At 41.9% G+C, this 18,441-nt stretch overlaps 1 protein-coding gene across 1 annotated transcript; it reads right to left on the reverse strand.

Annotated features, from left to right (window-relative positions):
- Positions 1–11,375: 11,375 nt before the first annotated feature.
- On the reverse strand, positions 11,376–14,121 carry LOC101682757 (sentrin-specific protease 2). The gene is made up of 2 exons (XM_045078053.1): positions 13,983–14,121; positions 11,376–13,948 (listed from the first exon to the last, which is right to left on the reverse strand). Exon 2 carries the CDS (start codon positions 13,926–13,928, stop codon positions 12,501–12,503), a length of 1,428 nt encoding a protein of 475 aa, XP_044933988.1. The 5' UTR covers positions 13,929–13,948; positions 13,983–14,121; the 3' UTR covers positions 11,376–12,500.
- Positions 14,122–18,441: the final 4,320 nt, after the last annotated feature.

An 18,441-nucleotide genomic window follows, 5' to 3' on the forward strand; every position in this document is an offset into this window, starting at 1 on the left:
ATAACCCAACTACCCTCTCCCTACCTCCCTCCCCTCCGGCCCCCTTCAGTTTGTTTTGTGAGATTAAGAGTCTCTTATGGTTTGTTTCCCTCCCGGTCCCATCTTGTTTCATTTTTTCCTTTCCTACCCCCCAAACCCACCACTTTTCCTCTCAACTCCTGACGGGGTTAAGGAAAGAACATGTGATTTGGGGTTTCATAGGAGCTAGTGATATTTAGAAGCATTTATGGCTCACTGTCCTGGGAACGGACAAATGAGGGAGAGGTGTTGGAGCTCTGTTAAGAGCTGAGGTCATGAAAGAAGGGCTGATGGACAGAAACTATGATTTCGGAAATATGTAGTCATAGACAGAGCCCCAGCAACTCCAAGGAGGAAATGGAGGAGAAAAACCACTACACTCATTTCTTTGCCTTCTCCTGTCTTCCAAACTTCAGTGAGTGCTTTTCATTGGCTGCCTGCACAAGAAGACTGAAGGCCAAGGAGCCCAGGTGATCATGTTGGGCTCAGAACAGGGAGGATGAGGGCCAAGAATCAGTGAGGGAGTGCTGTCAACGAGAACCACGGGACATTCCCCTTGACCGCTTCCACCGCTTTCTTTAAGAACGGTGGCAAGGAGAAATCATCGAGGGACCTGGCATGCTAAGTGTTTAGGATCAAAGCCTGAACGTCTTCCTTGCTCTGAGACATTCTTAGAAATGTTCCCCAAACTTTTTTTCAACCAACCTTAGCCACTTATCCCAACCTTCTTGCTTCCAGCAACGGCGCCACCTCTGAAATACTGCTTTCAAGCATTCCACACACTCTGACTTGGGTTTATAATCTCCCTACCCAACAATTCTCCCAACGAAGAAGCTCTGCCACACATACCCTCCCCATCCCTATCCCCAACATGCTCCCTCGCAAACAGATTTACTATTCACCACTGTTTTTCTGTCCTTGCTTGCCTGTTTTTTTTTTAATAGATTTTTATTTACTTATTTATTTATTTGATAGACAGAGAGAGATCACAAGTAGGCAGAAGGCAGGCAGAGAGAGAGGGGGAAGCAGGCTCCCTGCCGAGAAGAGAGCCCGATTCGGGGCTCGATCCCAGGACCCTGAAATCATAACCTGAGCTGAAGGCAGAGACTTAAACCACTGAGCCACCCAGGCGCCGCCCCGCTTGCCTGTTTTTTTCAGGTTAGGGTCTATGATCCCAGGGTTTTAATCCTTCTCTTGGAAACCCCTTCAACTATCTGGCTTCTTGCTTCCTTTGGAGCTCATTGGCAAAAACTGTAAAGCAACTAGGCATGTTCACTACTTGCAAGTTAACAAGTTAACCTGCCATGAATCCATGGTGCTGGCCAAAGACGCGGCTCCTGGATCAGAGGCAAAGAAGTTTTGTTCCTCAGGAATAGTGGTAACCAGATTCTCAGCATTTTCCCTCCAGTTTCCTGAGCCCCAGTTGCCACAGGGTGACACCAAGAGGGTTGGAGGACACCTGCACATTCAGTGGGCTGCACTACAGGAGAGGAGCCCTAATCTTAGGGAACCTGAATCAGGTGTGATGGGCAGGAAACAGGCCCATGGTATTCAAGTCATTATCTTTGTTATACTGGAGGTAAGCATGCCAACCTTTTACTCTGGAGGGAAAGAGTCGGTTATTTCTATTTCCTGAGCCCTTTTACTTCACAGACATCCTCGGTAAGATAGTCCAGAACAAATTATAGTCCGTGTTTCCACTCACAATCTGTGTAGAAATGCAATAGGGCTATGGAGAATGTCCGCCCTCCCCCAAAATCATCTGTGCCTGTATTCAACCAGTCCAAGAAACTGCTAGAGAAGTCAGCCAGTTAAATTGAGGCTATCTTTCTCTTGGATCACCACTTTCTCCTTTTTTTACTGGATTATGGCCATCAGCCTACAAAATATTCCATTTTTCACTTTCAAAACAAAACCCCAGCTTCCCCTCTGTCTATCACTTAATCTTTCTGCTTTTATTAAGAGCAAAACTTCTTCAAACAGATTGATTCTACTCATTCTTTCTGCTTCTTTACCTTTGCTTTATTCTGTTGGTCTCTCTGTCCAATATTCTTTTTTTTTTCCTTTGAAGATCGATTGATCGATCGACCTACCTACCTACCTACCTACCTACCTATGTCTTTATTTAAGAGAGAGAGCTAGTGGGGATGGGTGCAGAGGAAGAGGAAGAGAGAGCATCCCAAGCAGACTTTGTGCTGGGCTCAGAGCCCAATTCAGGGTTCAATCCCACAACCCTGAGATATGACCTGAGCTGAAACCAAGAGTAGGATGCTTAACTAGTGGAGCCACCAAGGTGTCCCTCTCTGTCCAATATTCTTAAATGATTTTTCTCAAGTAAAGAATGTTGCCAAATCACAGAGTTTCTCCTACTTCATCTGAACCAACCTGAACATTTTCAAAATAACCAGCATCCTTGGAATGCCTGGGTGGTGTCTCAGTTGGTCAAGTGTCCACCTTTGGCATCATGATCTCAGGGTCCTGGGATCGAGCCCCAGGTCAGGCTCTCTGCTCAGTGGGGATCCTGCTTCTCCCTCTCCCTCTGCACTTCTCCCCCTGCTGCTCAGCTCTCTCTGTCACAAATAAGTAAATAAAATCCCCCCCCCCTTTTTTAGAGTGACCAACATCCTTTCTTCTTTAAAAATCTCCTAACCTGGTTTCTGTGAGATGAGCACTCCCAGAGACTTCCCTCTCTGAATGTTCCTTTTTATTTTTATTTTATTTTATTTTATTTTATGTATTTCATTATTTCTTTCAATGTCCTTTACTGGAACTACCTTCTTTGTGTACAGGGCTGGGGAGTCACACAGGATGCCTGCCTCCATTAGAACGGTCTCAGACTTGATTTAAAGCTCTGTTGTCACCATCTTGAAATTTTTAATACGTTTTGAACAAAGGATCTGCATTTCTGCTTTGCACTGAACCCCACAAACCACAGGGAAGCATTTTGAAATATCCACTCTAAAATATGGTGGGGCTTCAAGGCTGTCTTCTCCTTCTACATGCACTTCCGAGGTAATTTTATCTAGTTTGATGGTTTTAAAAACCATCTTTATTCTGGCCACCCCCATAAGTTTTATTCCAACACAAAATTCTCTCCTGAGTTGCTCATGTATGTCACGTATCTCCTCTTGGATGAGTAATGCTCATTTTTTTATGTCCAAATAAAAGTTATTGATTTCCTCTTCTCTGCAAAATTTCCCTCTTCAGGTTCCCTACCTGTGAATGACACTGCTATTGACCAAATTACTGAAGCCCCAAACCCAGTCATCCTCCTTCAAGTGTCCCTTTTCTCAGGCCCCATAGGATCCAGAGTCAAGTCCCATTAGTTCTACCTCTCATCTGGGTTGAGTCTGTTTACAACCCACGTACCCGCTGCTCCCATTGTGTGGTCGGCGTCATGGCCGTTTGTCCTCAGACAACTATAATAGTTTCCTTTCTTGGATTCTTTTCTCCATCTTTCTTTTCAATTTATTCTCCCTAGAAAGGCAAGATTTTTTTTGTTGTTTGCTTGCTTATTTTCTTAAATTTTGTGTTTTAACATAATGCGTAATTACAGACAAATAGCAAAAGTAGTATAGAAAATTCCATATAGCCAAGATTTCCCAAATGGTAACATTTGACCACATTTATTTTATCAATCTTTCTCACGAGAGAGAAGCATATATACAAAAATATGCATATATATAAAATTCTCTACTGTTAGTTTTTCCAAATATCATTTGAAAGGTCACAGATCTGATACCCATTTACCCCTAAACACAGCAATATGGATTTCCTTAAAACAAGAATATGCTTACAGGTAAAATCAAGAAATTCACCTTGATACCATACTATTATTATCTAATCTACAGGCCTAACCCAATTTGGCCACTTGTTCTAGTAGTAACTTATAGAAAAACTTTCTTTTCTTATCCAGGAACTAGGCCAAAATTCATTTTGCATTCAGTTTCATGTTTCTTTATTTTCTTTAATCCAAAAGACTTTGTTCTGCCAAAAAATAAGAAAGTTCTCGAAGAATAATGGAGACATGTCAAAGGACCCAGATGCCAGCTTAAAGAGGTCCTATCAGTCAAATCTGGGAAAACTAGAGCATTAAAATAATTTCCTCCGGTTTGATAACAGATTATAACCAGTGAAAAAATGAGCCCATACTGCTAAAAACAAACAAACAAACACCAACACCAACAAAACAACAAGCCAATAAATAAATGGAAGAAAAGAGAAAGCCCTTCCCTATGTGGAATTTCAAACAGATAGGGAAGAAGTAATGGCATTTACAAATCATCAATGAATAGAGCACGATGTGCTCAGTGCTGTGCTGGGTGCTGGGGATAAACGTTGTCCAAAACAGACACTGTCGTGGAGTTATGAAGACCATGTCCAAACCTCTGAGGCTTTCAACATAAGGCTCTTCTGGCCTGGTCCCTACTGAATATCTCCAGTCCGATCTTGCGTAACACTCTCCTCACTCTCTTGACTACCGCCATACTCAACTAAAATCAGTTTCCCTCCTGTCCTGCAGCTTTGCACACCCTCCCTTTGCACACACCAATCTCTTTAATTTCCTTCTCTGTGCTCCCTCCCATTTGTAGCTTACTACCAAATGTCATTTCTTCCAGAAACCCTTCCTCACTTTTCCATTACTCATACTACAAATCTCCTTACAACATGCCTTAAATCCTCTTCTCTGTCCTATAGTACTATTTTCCCTTTATTTTAATTGTCACTTTATTATTATTATTATTATTATTATTATATTGTTATAATTGTCGCTTTATTATTTTCCCAAGCACTAGAATGTAAGCTTTTTTTTCTGAATTGATAGACTTTAATTTTAGATTTAAAGAAAAATCGAGCAGAAAGTATATTTTTTGTAAACCCCCTCTCTTCTCCCTCACCCTCAGTTTCATCTATACTTTTTTTTTTAAAAAAGATTTTATTTACTTATTTGACAGAGAGAGATTACAAGTAGGCAGAGAGGCAGGCAGAGAGAGAGAGAGGGAAACAGGCCCCCTGCTCAGCAGAGAGCCTGATGCGGGACTCCATCCTAGGACCCTGGGATCATGACCTGAGCCGAAGGCAGAGGCTTAACCCACTGAGCCATCCAGGTGCCCATCTATGCTTTTTATTTAAAGATTTTTTTTTTAATTTGACAGAGAGCAAATGAGCACAAGCAGGGGGAGCAGCAGGAAGAGGCAGAGGGAGCAGCAGGGTCCCCACTCCAGGCTCCCCGCTAAGCAAGGAGCCCAATGTGAGGCCTGATCCCAGGATCCTGGAATCATGACCCAAGCTAAGGGCAGACGCTTAATGACCCAGGTGTCCAGTTTCACCTATTCTAAACATTTTGCATTCATGAGGTACATTTATTACAACTGATGAACCAATATTGATATGCTATTTTTCCCAAAGTCCATAGTTCACGTTAGGATTCATTTTTTGTGTTGTACAGTTCTATGGCTTTCCCAGCTAAGAGTCTTGAAGATGATGATTCCCAGAACCATCATAGTGCTTGGTATATTGTAGTTCATAAAAATACTTACTGAATGAATGAATACAAACAAAGCAAAATTTAGAGTAAAGGAAAATCCAGATTCAATGGACATGTATCATTCTGGGCTTACCCAAATCTCTTTTGATTACCTGCTCCACATTTTGGAAGCTCCCCCACACTGTGAATCTCCATATAATACAAACCTAATTTCCCCCCTTACTAGCTTCTAAGGTGCAAATGTGTGATAGATGTTCAGTTAATAAATATGCTTGTGTAAAACTTCAGCTCAGAACTAAGCTATGGAAGACATAGAGGAGGTTCTAAATATTTGCTCTGATGGTTTAAGTGGCAGGAGAGGCATTAAGGGTATGGGATGGGTTGTAGCAATAGTCCCCCATAGCAAGCAGGTACTTTGGTGTCCTGAGAAGTGACCTTTAGCCTACATACTGCCCCTCCTACTGTTCCAGTGACTCTGAGATTTTTCTGCAGCCCTTAGTAAATCTCTTTCTCTTTCAGCCAGTTGGAGTGGATTCTGTTGTCTGCAACAGGGAAAGAACATATATCATGAAGGAGGACTATGATGTATAAAATGTTTGTTTAGATAAAGAAGAGAGTACACCTGATTTTGTCCTAAATGGTGGGTAATATTTGAGTTTGACAAAATGGGAAAAAGCAGTCCAGGTGAAGCAAGGACATGTAAGCAGGAACGTGCAAAGCGCATGTGGGGACCATGAGTAGTCTCATTTGGCCAGAGTAGCACAGAGGAGAAAAAGCTGGAGAAGAAAATCAAAAGATGGGTTTGGACCAGATTTGTAAGGTATTGAGTGGCAGAGTAAGAACTTCAGTCTGAAATAAATTAATCAGTTAGCTCACTGTGTATGACCTGGAAGCCAGCAATTTCTCAATTGTTTAGGATTACCCTTCCATATCACATCAAGGAGGATGTAAAGCTTCGCCATTCCTGGTTTTTCTGTTATAAATATCTCTCTACCTGACCATATAACAGAGAACCATAAACTCAGAACCACCAAACTCAGCCTGCCACCATCTTTTATTAGGGAATCTGTTCAGTTTATTTCTAATGCACTTGAGTGTGACTGTCTTTCGAAGGGATTTGAGCTCTCCAGTGTGGCCTAGATCCAACCTTCCCTACTGTTGTGTACCTGGCCGTATCATATACTTAATTTGGAATTGCAATGATGGCTCCAATTCTGGAATTCCTTGCCCTAATTAATGTCATTTAAACATTTGTGAGAGAATAAATCCTGCATGTCAGTTTACCTTTGCTCAGGCAAAAATTATATGCCCAAAATCACACAGAACAGCCACCCAACACATACTTTTTGAAAGAATGAATTGATTTGACTTTTGAATAGACTTTGGGTCTGGATGAACTCCTTTAGAAGTGGTCAGATTTGCATAGGAGCTATCAGAGCCTGGTCTACTGATGGTTGAGATGCTTCTAATATGGTTGGTGGATATCCCATCCAGACATCCCGATCTTTGAAACTTACACCATTACCTTTTGTATTGAAGAGACCTCCTGTGAAGTGAGGAAGATAACATGTAATGTGTCCAAATGTTCCCTCTTTGCCTGCAAAGTGGTATTTCATATGATCTTACTGAATTTTAGCAAGAACTCTATTTAGTATGTACTAATGCACCCATTTTATACCGGATGAAACTGAAGTTCAGAGATACGGAGGGATTTCTCAGCTCACACAATCACTAAGCAGACAAATCGGACTTTAAACACAAATCTTTTGTTTTATCCCCAAGGATAGTTTGGTTCCTCTTGTTTTCTGATTAATTAGGAATAGATCTACTCAGCTGCTTACAAGAGGATGCATCCGAAGTGTTACCTGACCTGTTGAGATGGACTCGAGTGTGTACGGTAGAGTAGATCCATCTAGCCATTCACCTTCCATCTCCCCCTTCTGTGTGTCCATCACACAGACAAGGGAGCTGAGAATCCGTCTCTCAACTTCTACTTCTCTCAGCCTTCACATCTGCCGACTTCTTTCCTATTTTCAGATTCCAAAGATATTTCTAAGCACTTGCTTCTGTCCTACAGAAGTTTAGATACCAAATATTATGTGGAGGGTCAAGAGAGAGAGCCCAGAAGTAGTTTCTTCCAGGCTTTATCCCTTCTAGGGCTCTCTTTCAGCCTCTCACAGAAGAGAGCTGATGTAAAAAGAAAATACAGAAAAAACACAGAAATGTCTTCACTACTTGGTTTTGAATAACCTACGGGGATTAGTATCCAACCATATTCTAGAAAAAGCCAGTGTTGCAATAGTTACTTGAAAGCCTGAATCACATACACATGTAAATTGTGAATTCAGTCCCACAGTTGTCCCCATCATTCGGGTTTTCTTTTTAGAACACGGATATTGCCCATTAAGAAAAGCCCTTTCATCCACGGGAAAGCAGGAACTCAGAATATGTCTGTTTAAAAAATATTCTGGACCAATATTACTATGTTAATGCCTATGTCTTGATTACAATAATATACCTTAACTTAAACTCAGTCAGCATTTCTACTCTCAAAGAATTTCTTTGACTCCATCAGCCTGTTTTAATCTTTTACCCATACAATTTCTCCTAAATTGGGTCATGGGTGGCTGCCTAAATACATCTTCAGGTCAAATGAATGTTCTTTTAGGCTTTTCTTAAATGCAATATATTCTTAAATTATATTGCATTAAAATAAATATATTCTTAGATATATTGTTTCTGTATATTTAAACTACTACTTTAAGAAACAGAATAAAAACACTAAATGCTGGGAACTAGATCCTTTTTTTTTTCCCAAAGATTTCATTTATTTGACAGAGAGAGAGATCATAAGTAGGCAGAGAGACAGGCAGAGAGAGGGGGAAGCAGGCTTCCCACTGAGCAGAGAGCCCGATGTGGGGCTCCATCCCAGGATGCTGAGATCATGACCTGAGCCAAACGAAGAGGCTTAACCCACTGAGCCACCCAGGCGCCCCTGGGAACTGGATTCCTAAAAGGACTTGAAAGTCCATGCTGGGTTACTTTAGACAGACCCGCTGGGACTAGAGAAGAGGATGCAAAGACCTGCCTGTCACATAGCCTCATTTATGACTAGTCACGTTCAGGTGATGGGCTTTTCGATGGGGCCATTTCAGAAATATTGTCTTGTGAAATTGGGCAGAGTATTTACCAGAATCTCATAGAATATTCTTGAAGATGAGCTAAAGGCTGAATCTGAAGGAAAAAATACATGGTTGATAGAACAACTGTGCTCCAGAGGGGAACACTGGAGACTTTTTTTTTTTTTTCCTATCTTTTAACTCAGCTGCATCTCACACGGTAAGACCGTGTTTTACCAGCAAAATTTCCTACTAAATCCTAAAGGGCAGATATATACTTCATTACCATTGTTTCACTTCATCGTACATGAAGAGACAAGATTTGATCCTTCAGAAACTATCTATGAAGCAGGGTGATCTGTCAAAATATCTCTGGTTTATTTTGTTTTTTTTTTCACCAAAACAGTCTATCTGGGCCATGTGTGTATCAACGGGACCTTGCAGCTGCCCTGTTACAGACGGGTGCTCTTGAACCCACACCTCAAGTACACAGAATGACCCTGTTTTACGTCTCCCCAGAGCTTCACAAAAAGAAACATCCTTCAAACAGGCTGATCCATCTCGCAACGACAACTTTTTTACCTTTTGTTTAAAAATTAAGTAAACTCTGTGCCCTGCGTGGGGCTTGAACCCCTCACCCTGAGGTTAAGAGTCACATGCTCCTCTGAGGGACCCCAAACACAACTTTTTAAACCACCCTTGGTGCCTCCTGCCGACCAGGCACTGGGGTCAGTACTGCACAAACAGGCTTTTGTTTTATCTTCCCGCTGTCCAGGGAGTTAAGTATTATGTCTTCTAAAATGTTGAAAGTGTGGCACAGGCAGATTTCAATTGTATGAACCGAGGGGCAGAGTTGAGTAGCTGGACACGGTGAATGACCCACCGTGTACGTTTAAGCATGAAGCTACCGCTGCCCAGGAAACCAAGGGACGCCTCGAAGATTCCCCTCGGGCAAGGCAAGAACAGCCGCTGGCAGGGCAGCAGAACAGGCAGGTGCATTAGAGAGCCTTCCAGATGAGTCACGCTGTGTTAGATAGGACTCTTTTTGGGATTTGTGATGTTGGTCAAGCTCCAAAGGCCATTAGCAGCCGGCTCCAGATCATCTGTGCAGAACCAGCCCAGAAACTCTGACTCCAGTTTTGTGATGCTTGGGCCATCGCTTGTCTCCAGACTACGCGGGCAAGACGAGTGTGAGGCAGCTGGTGTGAAATCAACAGGGATGATTCTTCAGAAGACAGCTGCGAGGCTGTTGCCAGACTTCGCCGCCACTGCCCTGTTCAAGCCCTGCCAAGCTGACTTCAAAGGAACCAGTTCAAAAATCTTGTCATAGTTGTCAGAAAAATCAAAGCCTGAAGGTAAGACGCTGGCCAGGGACACCCAGCCTACAGTGAAGTGGGCTTTCTGGAGCTGTCTACACTCTCCCAGCAGTGGGGCGGCTGTGGATTTGAACTCCTGGGAGCTCCTGAGGAGTGTGCTGATGCCAGCTAAGGCACAGAGCTGTCAACCTCTGAAGCAATTGCCCACATCAAGGGGACTGCTGGGGGTCCTCTAGAGGGGGGAGGAGGCCACCTCCAGGTACCCACAAAAATGCCAATCAGTAAAGCATGGTGAAGTGTCGAGGTGCCTGGGGAGCTCAGTCGATTAAGCATCCAACTCTTGGTTTCAGCTCAGGTATGATCTCAGGATTGTGAGATCCAGCCCCTTCTCTGGGATCAGTGGGGATTCTGCTACTCCTCTCCCTCTTCCCCTACCCCCCCCCACCCCCGCTCCTGCATGCTTGCACACTCTCTAAAATAAATAAATAAATCTTAAAAAAAAAAAAAAAGAATGGTTAGGAGTCTGACATCCCAGAGGACAAGAAGATGGGTGAAAATGTACCACTCTGTCCCTTCTTCCCCCCAACCCCATGTCACAGCCCTTCCGCTTCCCGTCTAGCCTCTGATGCAGATTTATAAATGGGGAGAAAAAGCAGCCAGGCAGTTTTGGGGAAGGAAGGAGAAGCAGCTAACCGTGCCCTCTCCTCCACTGCAGGTTGCTAGCCTGGGTTGAGCCCAAGGAGTGGGTTGGAGTACACAAGTTTTAAATTGGAGGAGGGCTTAGGGTTCTAACATTAGGTTCGATCAAGAGTTTATTGTCTTAAAAATTAAGACTTTTTGGGTTACCATCTAAAATGTGCAGAGAATCTATGGAATCTAGGTAAAACTTCATTCAAGAACAGGGTAGAAACAAACCAACAGAGTGGATTGGCAGATGCCATAGTGTGGAAAAGGAAATAATGATAAAATGCACCCCTAGGAATTATAACTTATTTTAGAAACTGGCTAAAATTGGAACAAATCCCCGATCAGTTCTTCATATACCAAGACCCCAGCTCTGCTCTTAGTTACCTGGCCAGTCCCCGTATCCACTAGATTTGGCTCTTAACTCTGCCTTACTCCATGCCTTGTATTTTATAGTCTCTTACATTTTCTTGATTTCTACCTTTGGTCTTCTGGCTCTTTCTCTGTCCCTGCTACTTCAGTTACCTGATTCTCTTCATCTCAGGGTCATGAGATGACCCAAATCCATTATTCTCATTATGATCCATACCTAGGGGTGAGTCTAGTTCCTGGTCTTAACTCCTTTAATTTTTTTTTTTTCAGGTTCTGCCAGACAACCTTTATTACATCAGAAAAGCAACACTAGGCACTAGATCTTGCAAAATAGGTTCTGACCAACTCTAAACTTTCTGAAATTAAAAATGCGTAACCACTGTAAAGTTTTTAATGAACAAAAAAGTTAAATACAAACTTTCATATGCAAAATAGATTATTGTATAACTGGCAGCCTCAGAGCCCAAGTACTAAATTTTCTTCCAAATTTCAGTGGGGATGGAATGGGGGGGGAGAGGAATGTAAATCCTAATGAGTATAAAACTTAATTTCAGCTTTATATATAGAAAAAAAAACTTTGAGGAAAAATAGCTTTTACAGTGAATAGTATCTTTTGAAATCAACGGCCCAGGCCAGCCCTTACAATTCTGAGGTTTATACTCAACCAGATCTAGGATGAAAATGAAGATTTCGGGTTTACAGTTACTTCAAATCCAGTTTCAAGAGTAGCCAAGTCACCTCATTTCCAGAAAGCGCGGTCTCTTTAGGATGACCACGACACTCTTCTGAAGACGTGTGGAGAGCCACAGTTCCACTTTTCCATGCCCCCACGCCAGTGCTGTCGTGTCAGGCGTGCTCTGGAAGGCGGCCGAAGCCCTCGGCCACAGCGCTTCTCCCGGCATCGTCAAGCCTCCAACATAAGAAGATCTCTAGATTCGAGTTGGCAGTCTCTGCTCCAGCCTTAGAGAAGTTCATTAACACTTCCTTCCTCCCCACCTCCCTGATTGCCTTCCTGATCTTCAGCTGGGAGTGGAGCTTGATTACCACTCCTTCCAAAATAAATAGTTCAGGTAATTCAGAGTTAACTGAAAGAGCAGCAGCACATAGCCACAGCCCATTATGTCTGCTAATGAGTGAGCGAATGAACACACGTGAACAAACAACGAAAGACAAATCATAGAATAAATCCTGCATTTCCCACATTCACAGGGGAAAAAAAATCATAAAAAAAAAAGTTATTAATTAGCGTTTGTTCTTGTGTGGGTTGAACAGTCCAGGCTCTGAGCAGGCACAGGCTCACACATGGGGTTGCAGGCAGAACCTCCACACAGCACGTCAGGACCAGGGTGCGGGAGACGCCGGCGCGCACGCCCGACAGCTCAGTACCTGTGAGACAACAGAGGTGATGCAGGGACTTCTGAACCCACGATGTATGAGGTATATGGAAACATCAGTCCTCCGTGACAGAACCACCAGCAGCTCGAGGGACTGGGCGGGGCATTCTCACAGCAACTGCTGATGAAGGCTTTCCCACACCATCTTCTTCCGGAAGAGAGGCATCTGGTGCTGAGTAAATGTGATAGGTTTGTCCCTAGAGATATAATCTGCATATTTACAAGTAAACATTCCACAATCACTCCCATTCAACTGTTGAGGAATCTCATGTGGCTTCATGCTGTAGTGGGTCCACTCTAAAAGATTCAGATCAATATTTCTTTTGGTCTTACTTTCATCCTGTAAATACTGAAGGAGAATCTCACAGATCCTGTGGCCCTTTTGTCCCATAGAATCCAGATATTTAAGACACCTTTTTCTTAGGTCTATCACCACCAGGCTCCAATGTACCTTCCGATGAATAGGAACCAGAATAAGTTCCTGTTCAAAGAGATTGACCCCTTTGGTCCATCTTTTCACTGCCTGGTAACCACCAGACTTTAATTTGGGATAGAAAAAAGTACTGAATGCATGAAGTGCTGGATACCCTTGCTTTTTGTTTCTTTCCACCAGAAGATTCATGTAAAAATTAATGACTTCATCATTGAGCCAGTGATAGTTCTTCAAGGTCTGGATGTCACCTCGAGTGATTCGCAGCTTGAAAGCACTACTTAGGACCTCATCCTGTGGGCCGTGACCTAGGGCATTACTGATTTCCCTTTCCATGTCCTCTGTAAGTTCAAGAAGATCATCCATCCTTTTATCCCTCTCTTTGCCTGAGCAATGTTTTTCTTTTGTCTCAAGTATTGACATTTTCCTCCTGAGTAAGCCATTGCTCCCACTGCCCAGGCGGAGTCGGGCTGACACCTCTTCGGATAGGTTAGGTTCCAGCTGGTGTCCCCTCCTACCTTCATTTTCAAGTCTGATTCCAACTGTCCTTTCTGTATCAGAAATTTTCCCCTTTGAACAACACCTCTTCTCAGTTCTTACTGAGCATAAAGGTCCCCTTGTTTCAACAACTCTGTATTGTTTTGGAACAAACTGAGTTGTTCTGACTCCGTGACTTTGCTCGTCCCCCCAGCCTTTGGTCTTTAATGCGTCCATCTGACTTCTTTGAGAGCTGTGGTAAGTAGGAGCTACCGGAGGAACAGAGTTTCCATGACCACCTTCTTTAAGTCGCTCCAATAACCTTCGGTATTTCTCTCTTTCCTCTTTTTGAACATCCTCTTCCACAGTACAGTGGGGACACCTCAGACCCTTGCCACCCTCTTCAGAAATCATCTCTGTTACAACCTGTTCCTGAGGCTTCCAGGTTAAGGAACTCTCTGAAGGGCCTTTGCTATGACGACGGCCACCTGGTCTTCTGTTATACCCCTCTGAGTTCAAAGTAAAACCAAAGGAAGGCAGGACTCTGCGGGGCTGATCTCGGGTTACAGTCACTCTGATCTTTGGATAGTCACTTATTCCATTAGGAGATTTATTACCCAGTTTCAGCATGTTGTTCCAGGATCCAGAACCTGTCAGTTCACAAGATGAACAGTTCGAAAATACCTCTCCTGAAGGGGCCACATTCCGTGTTCCATTACAAGCAGAAGTTACCATGGGTTTTGTGGTCAGCTGGAATGGGAATCCAAATAAGCTGGCAGCATTGTAGAGACTGGTTTTGACTTGGTGAATGAAATAATCTAATCTTGGTCTTTTGGCTGGTATTTCATCAGGGTCCACTGTAGAAAACAAAGTGCTGTTCGAGCGCCGCCTCTTCAGGAGGGCCCGGGTTGGGGGCCACTCCTTTAATTTTCTTATGTCCTGAAAAATTCAATAACTGGATTATTCTCAGACATGATCAGAGAAACAACATTCAAGTGATAAAATATAAAATGGCCAAACCACCAGGGATTCCTGAAGAATCATTTTCTAATATATTTTCCCACTTTTTTTTTCACTAAGGTGTTAGTCCATTTTTACCATGAAAAGAGTTCCCTCTGCATCTTCAAATAAACAAATGTTTGCCATTTACTAACTTCTGTAATGGGCTAACACTTTCATATAATCATTTCTAACCCTCACAATACCATCTTGCTCAAGCAGGCATTATTTTGCTTGTCATACAGATAAGGAAGTGGACTCAGAGAGTTTTTATCACTGGGCTAGTTCATGACAGAACTAGAATTCAATTCCATATTTTACTGATCCAGAAGGAACTAGAATTTGGCAAAATGTTGATTTAGAAGTAATATGTAACAGATGTTGGGAGAATTGTGGTGAGATTTCAAAAGCCATGTTTTGGGATTCATAAAGAATAATTCAAAATATTAACTGAGAAGTGAGTTGGATAAAGACAGGCAGAGGGAGAGAACTTGCCTTTGGCTTAGATCCCAGCGGTAGAAACTGCCAAACACTATAAATTAAAGCCAGTGCTTAGACTCGTTGCTGGGTACAGACAAATATCCGTTGTGGAGCACCAACAGAGGGATGGACCCCGCTGAACTTAAGCGTGTGTTGCTGTGGTTGGCACCAGTTGGAATTTCAAGATTCATTCTCTGACTGCACATGGCAGGGTACACAGTCAAAGACTTCCACTCCAATCTCAAACTGAGTGCTTGTGGCTGATAAGCAAAGGGAGCTTTGAAAGCAGATAAGCAGCAGGGTTTTGCTTGCTTCTCCCACAGGGCTTGCTGCTTCAGCCATGTGATCGCACTCCACCTCAGGGCCTGGCTGGGGAAAGCTAGAGTGGCCATTTTGTGCAGACAGAGAATTTCGTAGAATACATGAGCCTTCTCAATGTCACTTGTCATGTTTCTCTGTGATACCCATAGTGGGAGCTTACTGAAGAGTAGCATTTTCTGCTCTGGCTGTGATTATGGTATCGTGTGATGTAGGTGGGAAAGGATATTCAGGAGTCCAGCGATAAATTTGCAAGTTGTTTCCATGGCTACCAAACTTCTGTGATCCTGGATATAAATCCTGCTGCAACAAATCTGTTTACCCATGATTTTTATAATCAGCGACACTTTTAACTCGATACTATATTTCAGATATCGATTCAGAAGATATTTACAAGGCACATAACATGAGCCAAGAACCAGGCTCTGAGAGTCCAGAGGTGAGCAGAATAGACACAAGTCCTGAACCTCCCAGCCACCTTTCTGACTGGCAGATAGAATTTACCAGAATACTAGTCCACTATGGATTCTGCCTGGTAATACTATGAACAGTAAAATTAAATAATTAAATTTGAACAACAAAATAAAATAGTACTGGATCATAGCCCAAAGTACAAAATAAATACCCATACCCACAGTCCATTCGGACATGAATAAATGATTCAATAACTAAACAGATGGGGAGAATTGGCAAATATCCCATGAAGAAGAATTCCAGATAAATTATGTAGGATATTCCACCTTCAAGGAGATGGAACATAATACCACACCCCCTCTACTAAGTATGGACTGCTCATAGTGACTTCCTTCCAAAGAATGTAGTATGGAAAGGGGATTTTTTTAAAAAAGTAACTTTACTGCATGAGCCAGTGATCAAGGTTAACGTCAGCAAGGATAGTTCACATTGATGGTGTGTACCTTTGATATGATGTGATGAAGGTGGTTCTTCACCTCTGTGGTCCTCCTCCCCCAAACACGTGACCCCAATCTAATCACAACACATTCCCAAATTCCAATGGAGAAACAGTTTACAAAATGCTCAGTACTTCCTAAAATTGTCAAGGTCATCAAAAACAAGCAAAGTCTGAGAAATTGTCACTGTCAGAAGGAACTTGAAGACTCATGATGGCTAAATGTTATGTGGAACTATGATGAGATCCTAGCAAGGAACAAGAAAAAGGGCATGACCTAAAAACTAAGAAAAGATGAAACAAGTATGGACTTTATAAAGTTAATTATAATGTATTGATATTGGTTCGTTAATTGTAACAAATGTACCATACTGACGTAAAATGTTAATAATAGGAGAAACTGGGAGCTGCATGTATTACCTTCACAATTTTTAGAAATAAAACTGTTATAAAATGAAATGCTTATTTTTTTAAGAAAATAGTTACTTCCGTTCCTCTTACAGCTTCTAAGTTAATTTCATATCCATAAGCATATTTTAACTTCATCAATTCAATAAAGAACAGACCCCTCTATTGTGCTAAGTACTCTTTGTGACACACGGAAATTGTCCTTAATCCTAAGAGGTGTATAATCTAGCACTGAACATAGATAGGGGTATTAGCCTGGCTTGTATTATTATGCCCATTTTATACGGAGGTGGGCAGTAGCCTAGAGAGATTGAGATTTGTCAAATCTATGTAATTTTTGAGAGTCAGAGCAAGAACTCAATAGTAGGTTCTAACAATAGATTTATTTCTTTTTCCATTAAGTTAAATTTATAACTGAAAGTAATGCTATTTTACCTAAGAGACTCCAACATAACATGGATTCCCAAGACCAGGCTAACATGGGTGCCAGTATATAAAGATAAGAAAATGTGCTTTATTTCGTGTCATTGTTCCCTGAGGAATTGAGTATGCTCTATCAGCTTCAGACCTCCTGGAGTTCCTATCCCCAAAACTCCTTAATTGATATAAAATAAAAAGACTTGATTTTAGTATAATACTCTATGGGCTGTATATCCCAGTCCTTTAGTCAAATGACTTTGTACCAAGTTGAATTCAGATAGCATATGTTCTGGAATTCCTTCTTTTCAGAAGTGCACATGCTTCAATTCCAAGTGCTTACTTACAATGATAGCAAAGCAGAGTAACACAGTGGAAATATCACTGGTTCAGACTTAGAAGACATAGATTCAAATCCTAGCTTGGACACTGTCTTGTTTCAGTATTTTGATCGAGTTATATACATACCCTTTCTGAGTAATAATTTCTTCATCTGTAAAATAAAGAGAGAATAATATCACTTAAATATCTCTTAAAATGAAGAGAATAATATCATTTACTTAGAGGCATTTGAAGTATTGAATAAATGTATATGTGTGACCACTGAGTACAAAACCTGATGCAAAAAAGTGGTTCAATAAACATTATTGTTAGAAACTTGCTAGGGGTGAGCTACATGAGGGGAGAGCAGAGAAAGAAAGGCAATGAGATAAAGATGAGAAAGTTCGCATTATAGAATTGTCCCGAGAAATGGTCATCAGACATAGAGAATTTAAACAATTATGAAAAAAGAAAATAACAGGGTGATTTCAATCAACATGGATCTCTTGACCCATTGGGTCAAGAGGTATTGAGATTCTATGAATTTGAGGCCTGGAAGATAATCCTAAATGCTCGAGCATATTTCTGTCAAAACAAGAGCAAATAATTTCTTCTTTATGTCTGACAACTTGGCAAATCACATAATCCAATGTGCTAATCTAGAGGATGAGCCTTTTTATTAATAGCTTTTGGTCCCATGCCAGCTCAATATTCACAACTACGCCCAACAGTCGTGCCAGAAGGTTGTACAAGCTCTTTCATTACATTAAATGTAATTCAACCCAGGCTTTTTACATTATAAATGGTGCCTCCATATGTTCCTTAAAACTAAAATGTACAGAGAGGATTAAATCCCACGTATCTGGTTCATAGTGAAGGTTCTCCAGACACTGGCTTTGCAGCCACCAACTCCTCCCTCTGGATCCTGTGTGTGAGGAAGATGGTCAGTCGTGGCACAGGACTTGTAGGGCGCCCCTCTTCTTGCAGAGGATGGAAGAGAAAGCTTCCAAAGGCTGTTGCCTTGCCTCTGCGTCCCCAGTACTTTTCCCTCTGACCTTCAGCATTTGCAGCATAATGTTTGGACTGAAATTTTTCTGTTTGGAAGTAGCTGCTTTTCATTTAAATGTTGAATTTGTTTTCTGTAGGCAAGTTTTAAAGCCCTGGGCCATGAACATTTTCAAAATAAATCAGCTCAATAATAAACGTGCATCATTCCCATTATAGGTAATGATCTGTGTGGCTTTGGGCTGCCAAGTTGGGTCCCAGATCAATCCCCAGAACTGTTGTGAA

This window comes from Mustela putorius, unplaced genomic scaffold (assembly GCF_011764305.1).
Source record: "Mustela putorius furo isolate JIRA1106 unplaced genomic scaffold, ASM1176430v1.1 tig00000228_pilon_pilon_pilon, whole genome shotgun sequence".
NCBI lineage: Eukaryota > Metazoa > Chordata > Mammalia > Carnivora > Mustelidae > Mustela > Mustela putorius.